Here is a 23,464-nt window from a genome sequence, read left to right on the forward strand (position 1 = left end):
CCGAGGATGCAGGGCTCTGACAAAAAGGGAAGAGTATGCACAATTTTCTCTTTGACCACTATATCCCTGGACATACACTTCTGTTTCAAAAGCCTGGGTACTCAAAGTGCTTAATTTAACCAGCTTTATCTAAATTAGGTAAGAAATGAGATCATAGTGATTGCTGAGAAAGCTAAGATTTTATCTGCACACTGGGCTTAGCCTGAGCCCATTCTGAGTGGAGAGAAGAATTCATTCTACCTCTGCTGCTAGAGATGGCACTGATAGGAAACATTCTGTCGAGGTTACCTGCAGGATTTCTTTTCCAGTGTAATCCATCCCTGTCAAAAACTGAGAAACAGATAAATGCTTAATGTACTAAGAAAAAATAACCACTCAATCTAGAAACCTGCTCAGTGAAACTGTTTTTCAAGAACAGTGGTGGAAGAAAGACACTTTAGATAAACACGATCTAAGGGTTTATTATGAAGGATCATACATAAGGGATTTTAAAAGTGAGCTAGCTATTTGTATATAGGTTAATAAGCAAATGTTTATTCTATAAAAACTAGAATAATAACATCTAATTTTTGGGGAGAATGGCTAGAACTAAAATATTGGATACTAATATGTAAATGTTGAGAAGAGTGTGATCAGAGTTAAAGCATTTTAAGGATATATTGTTGTTGAGAAGAATAAAGATACTAATTTTGATTACCTTCAGATACAGTTAAGAATAATTTTTAGAGGCATGATAGTAGTGTGATTATATTTAAATATTTAAATCCTTAATTTTTAGAGATATGTACTGAAATAGTTTCAAGTGAAGTGGTATAGTATCAGAGATGCACTTCAAAATATCTGGGGGTGGGAAGATTGGGTGTTAGTATAGGTATATAGATGGAACAAGATTTGCCATAAAGTACTAAATATCACCACTGTATGAGGAGTAAATGGGGAGGGAGTTCATTATATTTTTTTACTTTTGCATATATTTGAAAATTTCCATAAAATTGTTTAAAATACACATGATTTCTAATAATACATTTATATATACATACATGCATGCACACCTTATATATATATAATAAAATATGTATTTCACAGAGACAATGCTATGTATTCACCAAGCCCTGTTTCATTTATATAAACTATCTTAAAAATAATAGTATTTAAATGAATTCATTAGAACGTTCATGTATTCAATAAACATTTATTTTTAAAACATTTATAATTTTTACTATGTGCTGTGAAAAGTGCTGGGCATTGGATTGAAAAGATAAGACATAACCAACCTTTCCTTGAGGAACTCATAGTTTAGTAAGGAAGGCAGCAGTTCATTATAGTCCAGTGCACTACTCACACAGACATGAACATAGGGATTCTTGCAAGACAGGGGAGGGACACTTAACCCTGCATGGAGCACAGAAAGCTTCCAGAAGGAGGCCTGGGCCTTGCCTGGAGGAATAAGTAGGAATTAGCCAAGCGAAGAGGAAATGTGAGTAGGGAATTCCAGGCAGGAGGAAGAGCATGGTAAAAGATACCAGATCAGGAACATCAGGTGATGTGGAAACAGCGTTAGAGGAATATGACATACAAGCAGGGAGTGGTGAGATATAAACTTAGACATGAGGCAGGGGCCGGATCAAATTTGTAGGACATGTTTATGAGTTTGGATCTCTCATAGACAAGGATGGATATGACAATATAGATTTAGCAGGTGGTTTGGGCTTCCAAAAAAGGAGACTGAGGCTACATCTCAACCTTGGTCAGTTGCAGGAGAGGTGGGACCTCAAGGGGGAAAATAACTGGAGGCCCAGATGAATTTGGAGACATCCCAAGACCTTCATTTTACTTCCAAGAATACATACAGCTTGAAAAATGTCAAGCTGATGCTAGAGAGATAAAATATCAATAGCAGAGTAGGTGTCTGGGCAGATGAACTTGAGGCCACCTTCTAGGTCCTTCTTAACTCCAGAGCTCTGAGGGATCAGGGACCAGGGTGAGATATGGACATCTAGATGATAGATCAGGAACCAAGTTCCACAAGCAAAGAATAGACAAAGTCACAGTCATATGGCATGACTTCCTGAGGAGAACAGTGTCTCCAAATTGGCTGCTTCACCCCCTTGAGTTTAAATACAACCTCTGAGGAAAGGCATAAAAGGAAAAAAAAAAAAGAAAAAGAAAAAGAAAAAGAAAAAAAAGAACTCTTGCCCTAAAGCACAGCATGAGTTTTCCAGCAAAATAAAACAAACAAAAAAAAAACATTTCCTTCCTTTAGGGTAGAAAAACTGGCAATACTTTTGTGGCTTTTATCTCCTCACCTCTGTTCCTCTTTGGCACTTTATGTTTTGACCCCTTGAGGTTAGGACTTAAAAAACCTACCCGCTCCTCCTCCAGCCACACCACCCCTCACCCTGGCTATTATGAAAAGCTTGCTGTTCAAGACTTTAGTCTCTGCTCCTGATTTGAAGATCATATTTTAAAATTCAGAAGCCAAAAATTTGAGTGTTTATTTTCTAAATTGAGCTCAGTCTGTTCCTGAAACAATGCGTTTCAGCCTAGAAGTCTACTTGTCTACTATTGCTATGAAAACTGGTATAACAAGGAACTACTGACTATGAAAACCATCGATTTCAATTTCCAAACTTTATTATGCTACATAAACATTGTTAGCTTATTCAAAACTCTTTTGACTCTTTTTATCCTTACATTTATCTGGCAGAAACTTAATATTTATAACTATCCTCCCCCACCCCCATTCATAGAAGAGAATACTATGTGTTTCACCGTCTTCTCCTCCACCTCTGTGCCCACCCATTATTCAAGGTGACTCGACAGCCCCAACACTTCACTCTCATGGATCTTTTACTTCCAAGGCCACTCTCAAGACCTTATTGTCATCCAGAAGGGCTACGCATCGGAAACTTTAAACTCAGAAATCCTGCCTGCAGTCCTGCTAGCCTTACTTCTTTGTTTTCATCAAGCTTAACTTTTGACATCACAACCTCTAGTCCAGAATGACTTTTATTTTCTTACTTTGTTAGAGCGTCCCTCTTGGCTAAACTTCCTTCTCTCCCCACATTGGATCTGTGTTACACTGTTCTTGCGTTGTTATAAAGAAATACCTGAGGCTGGGTAATTTGTAAAGAAAAGAGGTTGAATTGGCTCACAGTTCTGCAGACTGTACAAGCATGGTGCCAGCATCTGCTGAGCTTCTGGGGAGGCCTCAGAGAGATTTTATTCATGGCAGAAGGTGAAACAGAAGCAGGCACATCACATGGCAAAAGCAGGAGCAAGAGAGTTGGGGAGGTGCTGCACACTTTTAAATAACCAGATCTCCTGAAAACTCACTCACCACCTTGAGGACAATACCAGGCCATGAAAGATCCATCCGCCCCCTTGAACAAAATGCCTCCCTGCAGACCCCACCTCCAACACTGGGGATGACAACTCAACATGAGATTTCGAGGGGACACAGATCCAAACTATATCAGAATCCCACTGGTTTAGTGACATTCTCATCTGTACCCTGATTTCATATGACCATGCCACCTGACACCTCCGTAGATAAATATTTGCTGGCCTCAGCAGGGTCTCAGTGTTCTTCCCTCCCTGCTCCTCTCTCCTACACTTTTTCTCCTGTCTCTTTTTTCCGCTGGACTCTAAGCTACTTGAAAGTACACTTGTGTCTTATTGCTCCAAATCTTCAGTATCTAATACTGTTTGTAGTATATAATAGGGATCAATAAATGTTTGCTGAATAAATTAATGAAGACAATGGTAATCATTAAGTTGCAACATATTATATCTATTTACTCATTTTTCAATCATTCATATTGGCTAAATACAATAATCCAAAATGTTGAGGAGAAAATGCGAAATTATTTTAGATTTAAAAAAGATATTTTTAAATTAGGAAAAACTGAGTTAACATATCTTTAGAATTAAGGTTAGCTCTCAAAATATTCCATGTTTTGGATATTCTCACCCATATTTTTATTTACAAAAATATTATACTGTTATAAACTTATTTTTAGATGAAATTCTATAGTAATGCATTATATAAAGTAAAATGCATCCATTATAAGTGTACAGTTCTATGAATTTTGATATATTTATACACCCATATACCCACTAGTACAGTCAAGATATAGTACATTGCCATTATCCCAAAATGCTCCTTTATGTCTCTTTTTAATCAGTTCCAATATACCTTTCCAAATTTCCAAGCCCCAGATAATCAATGATTTGCTTTCTGTCAACAACAAGTTAGTTTTTCCTTTTGTAGAATTTCACATAAATTGAATTGTAGAGCATACACTGTACTCTGTTGTGTCTGGCTTCTTTTGCTCAGCATGCTTTCAATATTTATCTGTGTTGTTGCTTGTATATGCCACAATATGAGTATCCATACACAGGTTGATGGACTTCTAGGTTGTTTTCACTTTTTGGCTCTGATGAATAGAGCTACTGTTAGCCATTCATGTGTAAGTCTTTGTGTGGACACAGGTTTTCATTTATCTTGGGTAACCACCTTGGAGTGGAACTAATGAGTCTTATGGGAAGTGTAAATATAATGTTACAAGAAACTATAATTTTCCAAAGTGCATGTAAGCATTTTACATTCCTACCAGCAATGTAATACAGTTCTAGTTGCTCCATATCTCATCAACGCGACATTGTCGGTCTTTTTAACTCTTGCCATTCTACTGGGTAGGTAATTGATACTTCACTGTGGCTTTAATTTATATTTCTCTGATGGTTTATGATGTTGAAAAGTCTTCATGTGCTTATACGCAATTCATATTGTATTCCTCTTCTGAAGTGTTTGCTCAAATATTTTGGCAAGTTTTAATTTGGGTCGTCATCTTAATGAATTGCAAGAGTTACAAATACGTATGTCAGATATACATATTGTGAATATTTTCTCCTAGTCTGTAGCTTGCCTTTTCCCTTTCTTAGCAGCATTTTTAAAATAGCAGAAATTTTTAATTTTGATGAGGTTCAGTTTATCTATTATTTTATTTTACGACCCATGCTATTTGTGTCTTATCTAGGAAATCTTTGTCTACCCTAAGGTTGCGAAGAATTTCAATGTTATCAGTTGATTTTTAATAGAAGCTTAAAAGTAACCAGTTAGTCAGTATTGCAATGATCTTAGCTATCATATTCTAAAGAACGATTCTTCTCCGACACTGAAATCCCTGTGTAGAGTACCATGACTCTCACCAATTCTGAATGGAGCCCTTGAATAAAGATGAAGAGCTTTCAACAATTGCTTTAAAATTAATAAGTGTTTCCAAAGATAGTGATTAAATTTACTCTCAAACATACAGCCTAAGTGAGCAGGATATGAGAAGAGCATTCAATTTCTCAATTTGGACTGTATTTAGGCTCTCCTGTTTGTGATATTTTAAAAAATTGTCTTTTTTCTCTTTCTCCTATTTTTTTAAATCTCTTCTATCTCGATATGCATCTTTTCTGTCTTTTGTATGTTTCTCCCTTATGCATGCTCTTCCTTCTTTTTCTGTTTCCTGCCTTTTTTCATTCTCCTTGCCTTATTCCTTTTCCATCTTTTAACTTCGCTCTTCACTTCTTTTCTTTACATTTTTCTCTTTCACTTTTTTCCATTGTTTCTTCTTAAATTGACTTAGTGTGGAAGCTATAAACAGATAGATTTATACATTCAGAATTTATTGGATAAAGTTTTGTAATGTGTATTCACAATTTGGAATATGAGTTGAAAGCTAAGTTAGTTGAATGCTTTATGCTTCTCCTTATAAACTAACCAAATAGGTTTTATTTTCAATGTTGTCTTCAACTAATCTTCCATCTCCTGTCATCTAATAGAATAAATAATATCATTTGGTGATTTGGGAAAAACTTTTCTACAGAAATGGATATGGATACATAGCTCTTTGGTAGTGAAAAAGGTCTTCAAAGGCATTTTTTTCAAGAAAATATTCATTTTGTATAAACATAATGCAAAATATTAACTATTCTAATGAAATTTTTTTCAATAAGAAAGTTTTGCTGATGTTTTACTTTCAGAAAATATAGCTCTTTTATATTCTCTTTTAAAGCATCCAGCAGGACTCATGAACTGCTTCATAAAATGCAAACCTACAGAGACATTGTCCTATACTCTTCAAACCTACAATATGCTTTATTATTTTCTATCTAATAGAATAAATAATATCATTTGGTGATTTGGGAAAAACTTTTCTACAGAAATGAATATGGATACATAGCTCTTTGGTAGTGAAAAAGGTCTTCAAAGGCATTTTTTTCAAGAAAATATTCATTTTGTATAAACATAATGCACAATATTAACTATTCTAATGAAATTCTTTTCAATAAGAAAGTTTTGCTGATGTTTTACTTTCAGAAAATATAGCTCTTTTATATTCTCTTTTAAAGCATCCAGCAGGACTCATAAACTGCTTCATAAAATGCAAACCTACAGAGACATTGTCCTATACTCTTCAAACCTACAATATGCTTTAATATTTTCTATTTTTTAATGTAGTAAGTTATTATTTTTATTCCCCATTCCTCTATATCCTACTTTCTATCTTTGTTTTTATTTTCTGTTCATGCCATTTCCCTCTCTCTCTATATTTTTACCTCACTTTCTTTAAGTCTTTATAGATTGAATAGCACAAAGATTAGTTTTTCAATGTCTTCTTCCTTATTCAGTTTTTCTATTTCCATCTCTCTGTATACTACATTCTCTCATTCGTTTTTTTATATTTCTGTTTTACTTCACTTCTGTGTCCCTCTTAGGTGCAATTCAACATCTTCCAGCAGTTTTTAGAAAAAGAAAATAGTCATTTTCAATCATTTTATTTCTGCAATCATTGAAACCTATAAGCCAAAACATTTTGGAAACAATTATAGTTTAATGCTTTATAATGAAAATGCCTCTTTTAAACCTATTTCAACTTCCTTAGGGATGCTAAAATTATTTTTAAATTTAGTGGATTGAATGATCTATTTAAAATAAGCATAGAGTGGAAAGAATCAGGGAATGGCTGGAGTCAAGGTATGTTACAAATAACTGGGGCAATTGGAATGTTTCAGGATGTGTTTTCAACATTTTTTATTTGCTTAAGCTCTAAAGAGAGAGTATAATAAATGAATGTTAGAGTGAATGGATACAGACTTGGAGAAATCTGAGAGTTATAGCTCTAATCTCCCTATGGTGATTTCTTTAGGGTCTCCAATTTAACGTTTATATATCACATCCATTTTTATTCTATTTTATAATGTATCCATGCTCACTTTTTAATTAAAAATTTTCCCAAATTTCCAAGTAAAATCATTGGTTCCACAGGAAACTTTTTCCTCCTGTGCCTTCTCATTCATTCAGCACCCTGTTAAGCATCTGGTGGATGCCCCAAATTTGTTTACTATCTTGCTTCCTATCACTATTCCCATAATTGACCAGATATGACAGTGCTAAAAGTCAGAATGGGGTACATGGTGGTGGTAGCTGACTCTCTGACAAATGGCTGTCTTCAAATGCAGTGGACTGTTTGAGTAGAAAGTGAGTCATTCTGAGTGAAGGTGTTAAAACAGAGAGCAAAATATTATTGAGAACCTCATTGTGGGGTAAGACTGGATAAATGGTCTATCAAAGAGAATCTGGTTCTTATCCTAGTAGAATAAGAGGAGGCTTTCATTTTCCTATCAGGCATTCTATTGTTAAATTGATCATTTATATTAAGATGTAAAGACATAAGAAAAAATCTAAGGCCTGGGGCAGTGGCTCACACTTGTAATCCCAGCATTTTGGGAAGCTGAGGCAGGTGGATGGCTTGAGCTCAGAAGTTCAAGACCATCCTGGGAAACATGGCAAAAGCCTGTCTCTAAAAAATGCAAAAATTAGCTGGGCATGGTGGTGTGCACTTGTAGTCTCAGCTACTTGGGAGGCTGAGGTGGGAGGATCTCTTGAGCCTAGGAGTCGGAGGTTGCAGTGAGCCGAGATGGCACCGCTGCGCTCTAGCCTGGGCAACAGAATGAGACCTTGTCTCAAAAAAAAAAAAAATCTAGTAGCATTATTGGGGTGTTTCAATAAAGCTAAGAGAATAATAACCCAAGTAGTAGTAAACATTGGAGATAATATTGTTGACTGTAACATTTACTGGTGAAATAAATGAAACTGTAAAATAGAAAAATCACTGAAGTGCCTCGGTTTTATTGGAAATAAAACAATGGTTCTGACTAAAATATATGCACACGAAAATTGGATTGGGAATATATTGTCCTCTGGCTAGTGATGTTGGGTAGAAAAAAATGAAGAGATGACTGGAGGATGAAGGGCAGAAAAGAGCTGAGGATGGAGGTGAGAAGAGTTGTTTTTTTTTTCTCTGTTCTTGACCTGTTGAGCTGGATTCTTACTACCTCCTATTGCTAATCAAATAGCCCAAGGAGCCCCAGACCATTTTCAGGCATTCTTTCTTTCTACTACTATCTTGGCTACTGTTTATCTTGGTAGTCTATGGGAATCCATCTGGGTTCCTTCTTTGTTTAAAACTCAAAAAGATAAGCTCTGAGGTTGGGAAAGATACAAGTAATTTCCTTCTGTTTAAAAGCTGATGCCTCTAATACCTTGCTATCCAAGTTTACTCCATAGACCAGCAGCATGGACATTACCACGGAACTTGTTGGAAATTCAGAATCTCAGGACCTAACTGCTTGTATTAGTTTGTTTTCATGCTGCTGATAAAGACATACCCGAAACTGGGAACAAAATAAGGTTTAATTGGACTTACAGTTCCATGTGGCTGGGGAGGCCTCAGAATCATGGCTAGAGGCAAAAGGCTCTTCTTACATGGCAGTGGCAAGGGAAAATGAGAGAGAAGCAAAAGCGGAAACCTCTGATACTGATAAACCATCGTATCTCATGAGACTTATTTACTATCACAAGATTAGCATGGGAAAGACCGGCCCCCATGATTCAGTTGATTCGTACTGGGTTCCTCCCACAACATGTGGGAATTCTGGGAGATACAATTCAAGTTGAGATTTCATGGGGACACAGCCAAACCATATCACTGCTGAATCATAACCTTTTTTTTAAACAAGATCTCCATAGGATTCTTACGCACATTAATGTTTGAGAAGCACTGATCTAACATATTTTGTTTGCTTTCCCATAGGGTGTACTCTACTCCCAGGGTGCCAGTGATTTCCTGGAATGAGTTTAATTGAGGCTGTGCTCTCTCTTAATCTGTTAATCCATCTCACAGCTAATCCTTACAACAAACCTTCAAGATACCTTAATCCTTATATTGCAGATGAGACAGGACAGGTTAAGTAACTTATTTAAGGTCATGCATCTAGTAAATGATGAGGATGTGGTACCTGGGTCTCAGTCTGACTGATTCTCAAGTCTTTTGTTGTTGTTTTTCCTATACTATATTGCTTTTCCTTGAACTTAATCATGGGTAACTGTTTATGTTGGGAGATGAAAGCCCATTTAAACATAAGGACTGTAAAAGACAGCCCTTTTGAGTGTGTTACAAGAAAAACACCTTTCATTCCAAAATTATTTTAAATACTGTTTTACACTTCCCGTGGGATGAAGAAAAGAAGACAGAGTGAAGCATCATTGGAGAAACTTGGCAAAATGGGAGAACTCTATCCTGTCATGCACACGCTTCATCCTGCCCATCAGCTGACTTTCATCTTGTTGCTGCTGGGGTAGACCCCATATGTTCAAGCCTGTGTTGAGCCAGGTGCTAAGAGCAGTGCTGATTGTATTATGTTGAGGCTGCCCATATGCCTCCATGCAAACTGTAGTTCAAAAGCTGTAAAACTATTTGCATTTTCAGTCTATCGGATGGCTTTGAAAAAAAACAGTGCCAATCAGGCTATTTGGATGCTTTATATTTGCCAAAAGACTGCAGAACTTATTGCCATCAACCAATTATCACGAAATACTTAATTTTCAGAATAGTTACATTTTCCAGGGAGAGTTGCAAGTGAAGAAACCCCATAAAACACTGGAGATGACCTTGATTACCTTTGTTCTTGGAAAACCTTATTTAGCTGGAAAAATAGGGGAGAGGCTGGAGGATTCTGGGTGGCTTTAGCTTTGGGTTTGTAACCCACATGGACCTGTTTCAAGCTGGGTGACATCTAGTGTGGGCTGTTCACACTGCACAGACATTATTAGGGAATAGATACCTAAAGTGAGCAATGATTAGGAGGATGAAGTGAGCATAAGGCAGTCCCAGTACCTTTAAGGTAGAACTGGGTGTATGAGCGGGGCATGCAGACACAGTTTTCAGCTGGGTGAGGATAGGGGAAGAACTGATGTTTCTTGATTGATCTCAGGGCTGTTCTCACACTTGCAGGGGGCTCTGTTGGCTCTTCCTTGTAAAGGGTGTATGAGTTATCTTTCCTGTGCCCTGGCCGGCCTTGCTTTTTCTAAAGTGATGACCTTGAGGACCTTCAAGCTTAGGAGCTTTCAGAGCCGGATTTGCCACCTGGGAGCGGAACCTGATAGTAGCGCCCTCCTCGAGCGCTCCATAGTCACTCTGTCCTTCCCTCTTGCTCTCCTCCTGACGTTAGCAGAGGACTGGGACTCGCGAGAGAGGACTCACGGACCTCCAGGACCTATTAACTTGACAGACCCGCCCCTCTATTCGAGCCAGCCCAACTCGGAGAACTCAGAGTCATCCTCGAGAGTAAAGAAAGCTCTTAGAGTTGTTTTTTTTTTTTTGACAAATCTATCTTAAATGTCAATCCAATATCCACGGCGACGAGCCACAGCAGGTAATTAAAAGCAATTAACTGTCCCCCGCCGGGAAGTTTACCTTTCTCTCTCTTGCTCTTCCGACCTTCGTCGCGTGAAAGCGGTGGAAGTGCTTTGCTCCCTAAGCAGCAGTGTACGTCGCCGAGCTGGCACAGGAATGAGGGATGGACTGAGCGGGGATTCACTCTCCTCCTCCCGCCGCCGCTGTGGCCGCGGGCGCAGCGGTGCATTGTGGAGGCAGAGCGCGCGGCGGCGGCTGGAGCTGCGGCCCCAGGGTCTAGCGGCGGGAGCTGTCCGGGGTGCTGACCGTCCCGCCCGCCGCCCGCCCGCAGCCCGCCCAGCGCGCCCTCCTGCACCGGACCCCGCCAAGTCCGGCCTTCTTCCCATCCTCCGTCTGCCTGTCTTTCTCTCTTAATCTAGGGGCGTAGCGGCTGGAAGAAATCATGGTGTTCGCTCCAGGTACACCGCACCTTGCTTTTTCACCAAGTGTCTAGGAGGGGAGCGGGGTAGAGGACGGAGAGGAGAGGGAAAAAAGGCCTCTTTACCTTACGGCCCATCTGCGCGTTTTGGAGTTACTGTCTGTGCTCATGGGGCAGAGGAGTGCCTCGGCGCGTCGCCTTCGCCCCTCTCCCCAGTCCCGCCCCATCTGTCCTCTAACAATCTCCAGCCCTTCCTTGCCCTCGTCCCGCTGCTTCTCTTCCCATCTGGCTCCTCCACACCCCATCCGAGCTCAGGAGCCTTAAGAACTGGGACTTTCGCCAGCAGCACCGGCACCTACACGGGCAAGAGAGTGGAGAGGTGGGGCAAAGAGTAGTGGGCTTCGGGCTACTTGCGTGGGAATCTCCTTCACTGCTACTTCCCCCTCCGCAGAATTGGCAAAGTGACCCGGGTCCGCCTGGCCTCCCGAGGAGAAGGAGGCGAAGTGGGCGAAGCCAAGGGGAGTAGGACGAAGGGCAGAGGAGCGATACTTCTTAAGGAATTAGATCTGAAACTCCGACCGGAGGCTGCAGCACAGAGGCAGCTACTGCGGCGCCGCTGGAGGTTGCCGTGTCTTTTTGGAGCAGGCGGTGAAGGACCTTGGTCCCTTTGCTGCTCTCCGTGGCTACTAGTTGGCGAAGAGTCAGATTTGTCTGCGGTTGACCAGCTTGGCGGCGTGTGCGTGCGTGTGCATTTGAGTCCGCCCCACTGGAGCAAGGGAGGCCAGGCTAATCGAGGAAGCGGGGAAAAGCGTGGTCATTGTGAACGTCCGACTCTATCTCTAGGGGTAGATCCAAAGTATTTCTCTCTCACGCATTTTAGGGTCTGATTTCGTTAAAGACTGCTGTGGAAAACAGGGAGTGGGGAAGGCTGGAGGGGCCTAGAACTCTCTAGCTTTGTTCCTGGGGTCTTTAACTTGAAAGATTGGCATGCATTTGCTGTGGTCATGGGCTTCAGATGGCTGGGGAGAAAAGGCGTAATGCATTTTTTTTTAAAGGGAAGAATTGAGTCTTTTCTTCAAAAAATTCAATTAGCAAAACTTGAGAAGAGCAAGTCAGTCCCCTCCCCCTCCCCTTCAGAATGCTAGCTGGGGAGGGAGGGATGAGTTTCTGTAGGCTCTGGCTTTACCACAGGCAGTGGTTCTTAGAGGAACGCCTTAAAGGAATGCCCAGGAGCTCTTCCCATGCCCATCCTAAATAACTCAAGGGAGGAAATTGTTCCATATAGCAAAGGACATTCAATCAACACTGGAGCAAGGAAGTTGGAAAACAGCTCTTTGCTGCATTTATACAGCACTTAACACTTTACAAAGCAGTTTCACGCTGCTATCTCATTTGATCTCCTAATTACCCTGAGAGTTAAGGAATATCATTCCTACTCTACCATCCCCAGGGAGGCTGGTTCCAGATAATCTTACTAGTCTCTAATGGAGTTTTCTGACCTCACATTCTGTCTTTTTCTCCCACAACCTTTCTTCCTGACAAAATATCTCACTGGCTCCAGGGGTAGATGATTTTTGGTCCAAGGTCAGATGTAGCCAGAGACTCAGCATATCCTTTCCATTCCAAGGAGGGGAGGGATATGGTGTTGTACAAGAGTTAGGGTTGTTGCGTGGTGTTAACTAGGCATTTTCTAAAAGCAAGATCGTGAGTGATGGCCACTGTAATGAACAGTGGGGAATTTCTGGAGTAGACTGGCTTGGTTTAAAGAGCCCACAATTTGGACAGGACTTTACTTTTCCATTTTACTTTCAAGTTTTGTATTAGTGTTTTGTTCTGTGTGGAAAGTAGAAGTTATTCATAACTGTCAGAGATGGCGTCAATTGACCTGGATAGGATAGATATAGAAACGTCTGGGGAAACTTTTTTTTTTCATCACTTCTTCAATTTTGGGGTTCTCTTGAAAAATCATAAGCATTTGGGACAATAAGAACAGAATGCTAAAAATACTGTGTCAACTTACCTTCTCATCTATGGATCATTTGTTTTCTAATTCGTATAGTGATGTGTATTATTCTGAAAGAAAAGCAGAACAATGAATTGCTTTTGAACTCCGCCAGATTTTCAGCACTGCAACCTCATTTCTTGCCTATTGCTTTTCTAAATCTCTATAATAATCTGGGAATCCAGATGTTTTGTACTAGTTAAAGGAAATACACTCCCACCCCTTTCTTCCAAGCTAACCTAACACTCAGAAAGGGAAGAAACAGGGTCATGTGCTAAGATCACTCCAAAATTATTAAAAGGGTGTTATATAAGCCAAGATGAATATAACAATAAATTAACAAGGAGCTATTCATAAAATTGGGTCAGTGGGTACTGTGCCCTTCAAAACACATTGTAGCTTTTTTGGATTTTAGCACAGGAGGGCAAGAACCCTGAGGTACAGTTCTGAACTTGCCTCAGCTAACTGGTCTGCCTTTGAATGATTCTCCTGGCTCTTTACCTTAAAGGCAAAGGTGAAGAGGGACAGATATTTGTAGAACAAGTTCTAGTCCAGAAGTACAGTGGAATGAGGGGGAATTAGAATGAGACTTTATTAACCCTATTTAGGGTTTAGTCTTATATGCCATAACATATTCTTACATTTTTTTGTTTCAGTTAGTCTATAGATTGTAAAGAATACAGCTTAAATTGGACAAGGTATTTGGGTTGTTTTTCAGTTTGCATGAGGCAGACAGTTCAATTCTATTTTTTCCTCTTTCTCTTATTATTAATAGACTATAATTTAGGAGGGTTTTAATTTTGTGCATGCCAGTTTTCAAACCCCTTAAAGGTAAGGGGCATGACTACTAATTTTTTAAAGATTTAATTACTTGAAGCCCATCATTTTATTTATGCTTCTGTCTAAAGGAACTATACAAAATTATTAACAGTTAAATGAGGTATAAAGTATACATATATATTAATTTCTGTGTAAGTACCATATATACCTAAATAGAAGTTAAACTAAGCTAGGCTACATGACTTAGGCTAAAGACTAAAATGAGGCCTCTTGCTTCCTTTTCCTAAATTGCTTTATTCCTCCTCCTCCCACCCCCATAAACTGAACGTAGAAAATTTCAAAAGCAATATGAGAAAGCTAAGAAGCATACTACCAGGGCCAAAGGAAAGGGGATGACACAACCAATATGGAGAAATATATTTGTCCCATAATACTAAACTGATCCAGGTTATTTAGGCTGTGGCTATAGCAATATCTTACATTCAGGAGGAAAAACATTTCTGGGAGGAGTTCTGTACTTCTAATACAGTGCTCTTGGTTTTGTGGGGAAATATCAAGGAATTATTACTAATTTGTAGACAAAGTCAATGAGGAACAAGGAAGAAAGACCACTGACCATTGGTATTAAAGGTGACAAAGTACACAAGAGAATGTCAGGATATTTCTTGGCCTAATTCCAGGAAGAGAAAGAGGGAATGTTCACAAATTCAAATGCCTTTTCAGTACCATGGTTTCACCCAAAGAATTCCAGACTCTGAACAATCAGGTTTCTTTTCCTAAATTCCTTCTTCCTTGAGGAAGAGCTAATAAGAAACAGAGTGTGAGGTGAAAAGTGAGGGCAGAAGTTACCTTATCCCTGGGTCATTCCCCACTTTCTTTCATGATTAATATATAATTCAGGGATTAGTCTATCTTTCTTGTGGATAGGCCTAATATATACTTGATTTGCTTGGATTGCCTTCAAGTCAGGTGAATTGCCAACATAAAAATATTTCTTTTCTTGCATAAAAATTAGGCAAGGTATAATAACAAGGATTTCATGGAGGAATAAAAATGGTGTAATTGTAAGCAAAAAGACAGCCAGTCTCTTGACATCTAAGCTTCATCTGAAAAATATTTTGCACCAATATTTCTAGAAAGAATTTCCAAATACGTATAAGAAAGTATTTATTGCAAGGTATTTATAACTTTTATTCATTTATATAAACCTCTTAACAAATTCCTCACACATTGATAAATAAACGAATTATATATCTGACTGTCTTAACTGTGAGGTTTACAATGTGCCAACACAAAAAATTCTTTTCTGTTAGCATAGTCTTTCAACTTCTATTTATGTATTATTTTAAAAATTAACATACAGAAAAATTGGCTTTTTTGGCATAGAGTTATATGAGTTTCAACATATGTATAGATTCATGTAATGACCACAAAACAGTTTCATTGCACTTAGTTTTTCTCTTGTGCTACCCCTTTGTAGTCAAACCGTTCCCCCTTCCGCCTCACCCCACCAACCTCTGGTGACCACTGATCTCTTTCCTATCCCCATGGATTTGCCTTTTCAGACTGTTGTATAAATGAAACCATACCAAGTTTTAGACCACTGGGAGTGCTTCAACCAAATACCGTAGATAGAATGGCTTACAAATCATAGAAATTTATTTCTCACAGTTCTGGAGGCTGGAATTCCAAGTCCAAGATGTTGGCAGATTCGATGTGTGGAGAGGGCCCACTTTCTCATAGACAGCACCTTCTGTAACCCCAATACTTTGGGACGCCAAGGCAGGAGAATTGTTTGAGGCCAGCGAAATTTTAGAACATAGTCCTTGTCTCTACCAAAAACAGAAAGAAAGAAAGAAAGAAAGAAAGAAAGAAAGAAAGAAAGAAAGAAAGGAAGAAAGAAGAAAGAAAGAAAGAAAGAAAATTAGCTCTGTGTGGTTGCACATGCCTGTAGTTCCAGCTACTAGGGAGAATGAGCTGGGAGGATCCTTTTTGAGGTAGGATTGAGCCACTGCACTCCAGACTGGAAGATAGAACAAGATCCTTTTCCTAAAAACAAACAACAACAAAACCTAATTGACTATATTTATGAGCATCTATTTTTAAACCTTTAGTCTGTTGAATTAATCTATATGTGTGTCCTTTCATTAAGACCACACTGTCTTTATCACTATAGTTTTATACAGGTGGAGCATGCCTAGTCCAAAAATCTGAAATCCAAAATACTCCAAAATCTGAAACTTTTTTGAGCACTGACATGACGCCACAAATGGAAAACTCCACACATACTTAACACAAATGTTGTTTGATGCACAAAATTATTTAAAATATCATTTAAAGCTACCTTCTATGTGTATAAGATGTATATGAAATATATGTATATAAGAAATACATGCATATAGGCTATGTGCATAAGATATATATGAAATATGAATGAATTTTGTATTTAGATGTGAGTCCTAGTCACAAGATACCTCATTATGTATATGCAAAGATTCCAAAATCTGAAAAAAATCCAAAATCTAAAATGCTTCTTGCCCTGAGCATTTTGGATAAGGAATACTCAACCTGCAGTAAGTCTTAAAACCAAATAGTGTAAGTCCTCCAACTTTTTTTTTTCAACATTATTTTGGCTACTGTAGTTCCTTTACCTTTCCATCTAAATTTTAGAGTCAGGTTGCCTATATCTACATAAAATCCTGCCTAAATTTAGATGGAATTTCCTGAAATCTATGGATCAGTATGTGGAGAATGAACTTCTTAACTATGTTGAGCCCCAATTCATAAACAGATGTGTCTCTTAGTTTATTTAGCTCTTCTTTATTTCATCAGAATTTTGTAGCTTTCAGCATACAGATCTTGCATACTTTGCTATATTATACCTAAATGTATCTTTTGGGGGGAGCTATTGTACATGTAATTTAAAAACAATTTGATGTCCGCACATTCATTGCTGGTTTATACTAGGTATGGTTCAATTTCGCATGTTGACCTTGTTTTCTATGTTCTTGCTTCACTCTCTTATTAGTTGTAAGAGATAAGTTGTAGATTCCTTAGGATTTTTAAATGTAGGCAGGTACTTTGAAAAAAGTTTTATTTCTTCTTTTCTAATTTTATGCCTTTTTGTACAGACTAGTGCTTCTAGTACAATATTAAATAGGAGTAGTAAGAAGACATTCTTGCCTTGTTTACAATCTTAGGGGAAAGTATTCAGTCTTTTACCATTAAGCATGATATTAGCTGCAGTTTTGTTTTGTTGTGGATACTTTTTATTAGGTTAGAGAAGTTTCCTTCTATTCCTAGTTTGCTGAGAGATTTTATCATCAATAGATGTTGAATATTTTCAAATATTCCCTCATCACCAATTTACATATTGAAACCCTAACCTCTACTGTGATGGTATTTGCAGTAGGGCCTTTGGAAGATAATTAGGGTTAGATGAGGTCATGGGGGTGGGACCCTCATAAATGGAACTAGTAACTTTACAGAAAGAGACATGAGAGATATTATCTCTTTCTCTGCCATATGGGAATACAGGAAGAAGGCATTCATATGCAAGTTAGGAAGAGAGCCACACACCAGGAACTGAACTGGTTGGCACCTTGATCTTGGACTTCCTAGCCTCTAGAACAGTGTAAAATAAATGTCTAAAGTTTAAGCTACCCAGTCTATGATATTTTTATTATAGTAGCACAAACAGATTGGGCTACTATTAGAAAATGATGTGAATTTTTCAATTTTTTCTGCTTATATAAGACTGATTGTATAATTTCTTTTTTAAATGTTTCCTTCTCCAGTAAAACTATATGGTTATAGAGTTTTGTTCATAGGGAGGTCATTAATTACAAATTCAATTTTTAATAAATATAGGTTTATTTTGTTTATCTTGAGTGAATTTCAGTAGCTTTTTAGTAAATTTGCTTATTTCATTTAATTTGTTGAATTTTCATGAATACAGTTGTTTGTAATATTCTCTTTTCTATTTAATGTACATGGGTTCTATAGTAATAGCCCCTGCAAAACTCATGTTGAAATTTAGTTGCCATTATAACAGTATTAAGAAGTAGACCTTTAAGAGGTGATTAGGTCATGAGGATTCTCCCCTCATGAGTGGATTAATACCACTATTGCAAGAGTGAGTAATTAGTTATCGCAGAAGTGAGCTGTTGATAAAAGGATGATTTCAGCCCCATTACTCTCTCTGTCTCACATGCTTGCTTTTGCCTTCCACCATGGGGTGACCCTTGCCAAATATGAGCACCATACTCTTGGACTTCCTGGCATCCAGAATCGTGAGCCAAATAAATTTCTTTTCCGCATAAATCACTAAGTCTGTTGTATTTTGGTATGGCAACACAAAATGAACTAAGACAGAAAATTGATGCTGAGAAGTTGGACTCTTGCTATAAAAATACCTGAAAATATGGAAACAACCTTGGAACTGAGTAATGAGTAGGAGCTGGAAGAATTTGGAGGAGCAGACTAGAAAAGTCTGTATTGCTGTGAACAGAGCATTAAAGGTGATTCTTGTGGGGGCTCAGAAAAAAAAAAAAAGAGAGCTGTAGGAAAAGTCTGAAATTTCTCAGAGATTATTTAAGTGGTTGTGACCAGAATGTTGGTAGAAATATGGATGGTAAAGGATAAGGCCTCAGATGAAAATGAAGAACAAGGGGTTGAAAATTGGAGTAAAGGCCATCCTTGTTATAAAGTAGCAAGGACATGGACTGAATTGTGTCCATGCCTGAGAGCTTTACAGAATGCAGAATTTAAGAGTGATGAATTAGGATATCTGGCATGGTTACTTTTAATAGCATACAGTGAGATGTAAGAGGAAAGGAATGACTTAAAGACAAAATTTATAATTAAAATGGAAGCAGAGCAGAAAAATTTGAAAAATTAAGAGCCTGGCTATATAAAGAGTGAAAAAGTGTGTTTGTTAGAGAATGCTGAGGGCAGAATGCTGTGGCCAAGTCATCATTTGCTAGAGAGATTACAGTGGATAGAAGGATGCCAGGTGCTGTTCATAAAGACAATGGGAGAAAGATTACAAAGGCATTTCAAAGATCTTCTAGGTTGCCCCTCTTATCCCTGGCTCAGAGCTTTAAGAGGGCAGAATGGTTTTGGGGGATGGGGATGAGGTGCCCTCCACAGGCTTGCTGCACAGAGTTGTCTTGGGTCTCTGCTCCCTACATTTCAGCATAACTCTCCTTGGCTGCTCCAGCCATGGCTCAAATGGGCTCAGGTGTAGCTCTACCTGCTGCTCTAAAAGGTACAAGCTGTAAACCTTGGTGGCATCTACATGAAGCTAATTCTGCGAGTGCAAGAATACAAAAGCTGTGAAGGCATGCCTTTTTCCACCTAGATTTCAAAGAAAGTCATAATTGTAAGGTCAGCTGAGAGAGAAAGGACAAGAGAGAGAGGAGACCCAAGTTCAGGCAAGCCTTTATTAACCTGCTGGCTGCCCTCTTAACAGTCAGAGGAGCAGCTCTGAGCTTACAAAATGAGGGGTTTATATTGGGTAGGGGAGTTTGGGGGAGTTCTTTGGTATGGCCACATCCCGGAGTTGTTTGCTGGTTAATTTTGCCACATATCACTTTGTGACATTTATGGTAGAATTTACAGGAGAGTGTAGGTAAAATTTGTTTATGCTTCCCATGACATCCCCCTGTGCAGTCCTGATGGCTTGTAATTAGGGTTTGCTTTTTGCAGCAAGGCCTGATAGGTAAAGTCTGCTGGCTTCACTGTGGCACCTAGATAAGGGCTTAGAAGTGTAAAGGGGCTCAGGGGGAAGGGTGGGTGGCACAGAGAAGAGTTGCAAAGCATAATGGGGAGGGGTGGGCAGCACGGAGAGGTTTAGGGGAAGTGTCAGCAGTACCAAGAAGCTTTTTTGGGGAGGTTTGTCCTTAACAATAATCAATCTTGTTGCCCAGGAAGAAACTTGCCCATGGGTGGAGCTGCTACAGAATTCCTCAGTAGGGCAATGCCAAGTGGATCCATGGAAGTGAGGCCACCCCTGAGACCACAGAACTGTAGGGTTAGCAGCATAAAAGGCCATCCTGGGAAAGATTCAGGCAAAAGACTTCAACCCAAGAGAGCTGAAGCATGAACTGAGCCCACCAAAACCATGAGGGAAAGGTTGTCCAAAGCCTTTAGGCCCAAGTCCTGTCCCAGGGTGCCTAGGATTCAGGACATTGAGTCAAAGAATATTATTCTTCGGCTTTAACATTCAATGTTGTTTTCTGTTGGGTTTTGGACTTACATGGGGGTCAGTTAACCCTTTTTTCTGGCCTATTTCTCCCTTTTGGAATGGGAATGCTATCCTATGCATGTCCTACCATTGCATTTTAGAAATAGGTAACTTGTTTTGATTTCACAGGTTCACAGCTAGAGGGAATTTGCCTCAGGGTAAATCACGCCTTGAATCTCAGCCATCTTTGATTTAGATGAGACTCTGGACTTTGAACTTTTGAATTGATGCTGGAATAAGTTAAAACTTTTGGGACTATTGGGATAAAATGAATATACTTTGCATTGTGAGAAGAACATGAGTTTTGAGGAACTAGGGGTGGGATCCGGTAGTTTGGATGTCCCTCCAAAACTCATGTTTAAATTTAACTGCCATTGTAACAACCACATTAAGAGGGGGGACCTTTAACAGGTAATTAAGTTGTGAAGTTTGTGTCCTCATGAATGTGTTAATGCCATTATTGTAGGAGTGGGTTAGTTATTGCAGGAGTGGGCTCCTGACAAAAGAATAAGTTTGGCTCCATTTCTCTCTGTTTCATATATGTGCTTCTGCCTTCCACCTTCCCACCATGGGATGATCCTCACCAGATGCCAGTGCCATGATTTTGGACTTCCCAGCATGCAGAACCATAAGCCAAATAAACTTATGTTCTTTGTAAATTGCCAAGTCTGTAGGTATTATGTTATAGCAGCAGAAAATGGACAAAGACATTTCCCTTTCATTCTGGATATTAGTAATCTGTGTCTTATCTGGTTTTCCTTGTCTGCTTCACTACAGGTTTATTAGTTTTTAAAATCAGTTCAAAGATACATCTCTTAGTTTCATTGATTTCTTTATTGTTTTTCCTGTTTTCAATTTTGTTGATTCCTGCTTTTTATTATTTCCTTTTTTCTTCTTGCTTTGACTTTGTTTTGCTCTTGTTTTTCTTGACTTAAGACAAAACTTATATTGTTTATATTAGACATTCTGTTTTCTAAAATAAGCATTTAATGCTATAAATTTCCAGCTAAGCATTGCTTTAGAGTATTCTAAAAATTTTGATGTTGTATTTTCATTTTCATTCATTTCAAAATATTTTCTAATTTCCCTTGAAACCTCCTTTTTGTCCCATGGATCATTTAGAAGTGGATTGTTTAGCCTCCAATTATTTGGGAATTCTCTGGATATATTTTTGTTATTGATTTCTAGTTTCATTCTATTATGATTGGATAATAAACTTGTTTCAGTTGTTTTAAATTTGGTAAGGTATGTTTATAAACCAGAATGTGGTCTATCTTGGTGAATGTTTTACATGTACTTTAAAACAATGTATATTTTACTCTTTCAGGTGGAATGCTCTATAAATGTCATTTTGATACAGTGAGTTGAAGGTGTTGTTTACTTCTTTTATGTCCTTACTGATATTCAGCCTACTTGGCATATTAATTACTAGAAGAGGAGTACTAATGCCTCTAGAAAAAATTGAGGATTTTTCCATTCCTCATTTTGATTTACCACTTTTAGCTTTATGTATTTTGAAGCTCTCTCATTAGATGCATGTACACTTGAGATTGTTATGTCTTCTTGGTGAATTGGCCATTTTATTGTTAGAGAGTGTCCCTCTTTATTTCTAGTAACCTCATTCTGAATGTTATTTAGACTGATAATAAATCCAGTGCTTTTTTTCTACTTTTATTTTTGGTTCAGGAGTACATGTTCAAGTTTGTTACACAGGTGAACTGCATTTCACAGGGGTTTGGTGTACGGATTATTTTGCCATCCAGGTAATAATCATTGCACTTGATAAGCAGTTTTTTATACTCTCCCTCCTCCCACTCTCTACCCTCAAGTAGGCCCTGGTGTCTGTTGTTCGCTTCTTTGTGTCCATGTGTACTCAATATTTAGCTCCCACTTATAACTGAGAACATGCAGTATTTGGTTTTCTGTTCCTGTGTTAGTTTGCTTATGATAATGGCCTCCAGCTCCATCCATGCATCTATGGAGCTCCAGCTCCTACAGCTCCAGCTGCATCCATGTTGCTGCAAAGGACATGATGACATTCTTTTTTATGGTTGTGTAGTATTCCATGGTGTATATATTACCACATTTTGTTTATCCAGTCTACTGTTGATGGGCATTTAGGTTGATTCCATGTCTTAGCTACTGTGAATAGTGCTGTGATAAACATACACCTGCATGTGTGTTTATGGTAGAATGATTTATATTTATTTGGGTATATACCCATTAATACGATTGCTGGGTCAAATAAGTTCTTTGAGAAATCACCAAACTGCTTTCCACAATGACTGAACTAATTTACACTCCTACCAGGAGTGTATGAGCATTCCCTTTTCTCTGAAACCTCATCAGCATCTGTTATTTTTGTCTTTTTAAGAATAGTCACTCTGATTGTTGTGAGGTGGTATCTCGTTGTTTTAATTTTCATTTCTCTAGTGATTAGTGATGTTGAGCATTTTTTATATGCTTATTGGCTACATGTATGTCTTCTTCTGAAAAGTGTCTGTTCACGTCCTTTGCCCACTTTTTAATGGGGTTGTTTATTTTTTGCTTGTGAATTTGTTTAAGTTCCTTGTAGATTCTGGATATTAGACCTTTGTTGGATGCATAGTTCGTAAATATTTTTCTACCATTTTGTAGGTTGTCTGTTTACTATGTTGATAGATTCTTTTGCTGTGCAAAAGCTCTTTAGTTTAATTAGGTCATATTTGTCAATTTTTGTTTTTGTCGCAATTGCTTTTGGCATCTTCTTCATGAAATCTTTGCCAGGGCCTATGTCCCAAATGGTATTTCCAAGGTTATTTTCCAGGGTTTTTATAGTTTTAAGTTTTGCATATAAGTCTTTAATCCACTTTGAGTTGATTTTTTATATAATGCAAGGAAAGGGTCTAGTTTCAATCTTCCACATATGGCTAGGCAACTATCCCAGCACCATTTATTGAATAGAAAGTCCTTTCCTCACTGCTTGTTCTTGTCAACTTTGTTGAAGATCAGGTGGTGGTAGGTGTGCAGTAATATTTCTGGGCTCTCTATTCTGTTCCATTGGTTTATGTGTCTGTTTTGGTACCAGTATCATGCTGCTTTGGTTACTTGCAGCCTTGTAGTATAGTTTGAAGTTAAATAATGTGATGCCTCCTGCTTTGTTCTTTTTGCTGAGTATTACCTTGGCTATTCAGGACCATTTTTTGGTTCCATATGAGTTTTAAGATAGCTTTTTTCTAATTCTGTGAAGAATGTCATTGGTAGTTTGATAGGAGTAGCATTGAATC

General features: G+C 38.4%; 1 protein-coding gene across 2 annotated transcripts in view; it reads left to right on the top strand.

The window, feature by feature from the left end:
* The first annotated feature begins 8,995 nt into the window (after positions 1–8,995).
* AKAIN1 (A-kinase anchor inhibitor 1) overlaps positions 8,996–23,464 on the top strand; it is a 55,269-nt gene continuing 40,800 nt past the window's right edge. The window contains exon 1 of one of the 2 annotated variants that reach the window (XM_019014217.3): positions 8,996–10,770. In XM_019014217.3, the coding sequence (XP_018869762.1) occupies positions 10,734–10,770 (37 nt within the window). In that variant the 5' untranslated portion in view covers positions 8,996–10,733. The other variant, XM_004059154.5, reaches the window with a different exon arrangement.

Source organism: Gorilla gorilla, chromosome 17, assembly GCF_029281585.2.
Source record: "Gorilla gorilla gorilla isolate KB3781 chromosome 17, NHGRI_mGorGor1-v2.1_pri, whole genome shotgun sequence".
NCBI lineage: Eukaryota > Metazoa > Chordata > Mammalia > Primates > Hominidae > Gorilla > Gorilla gorilla.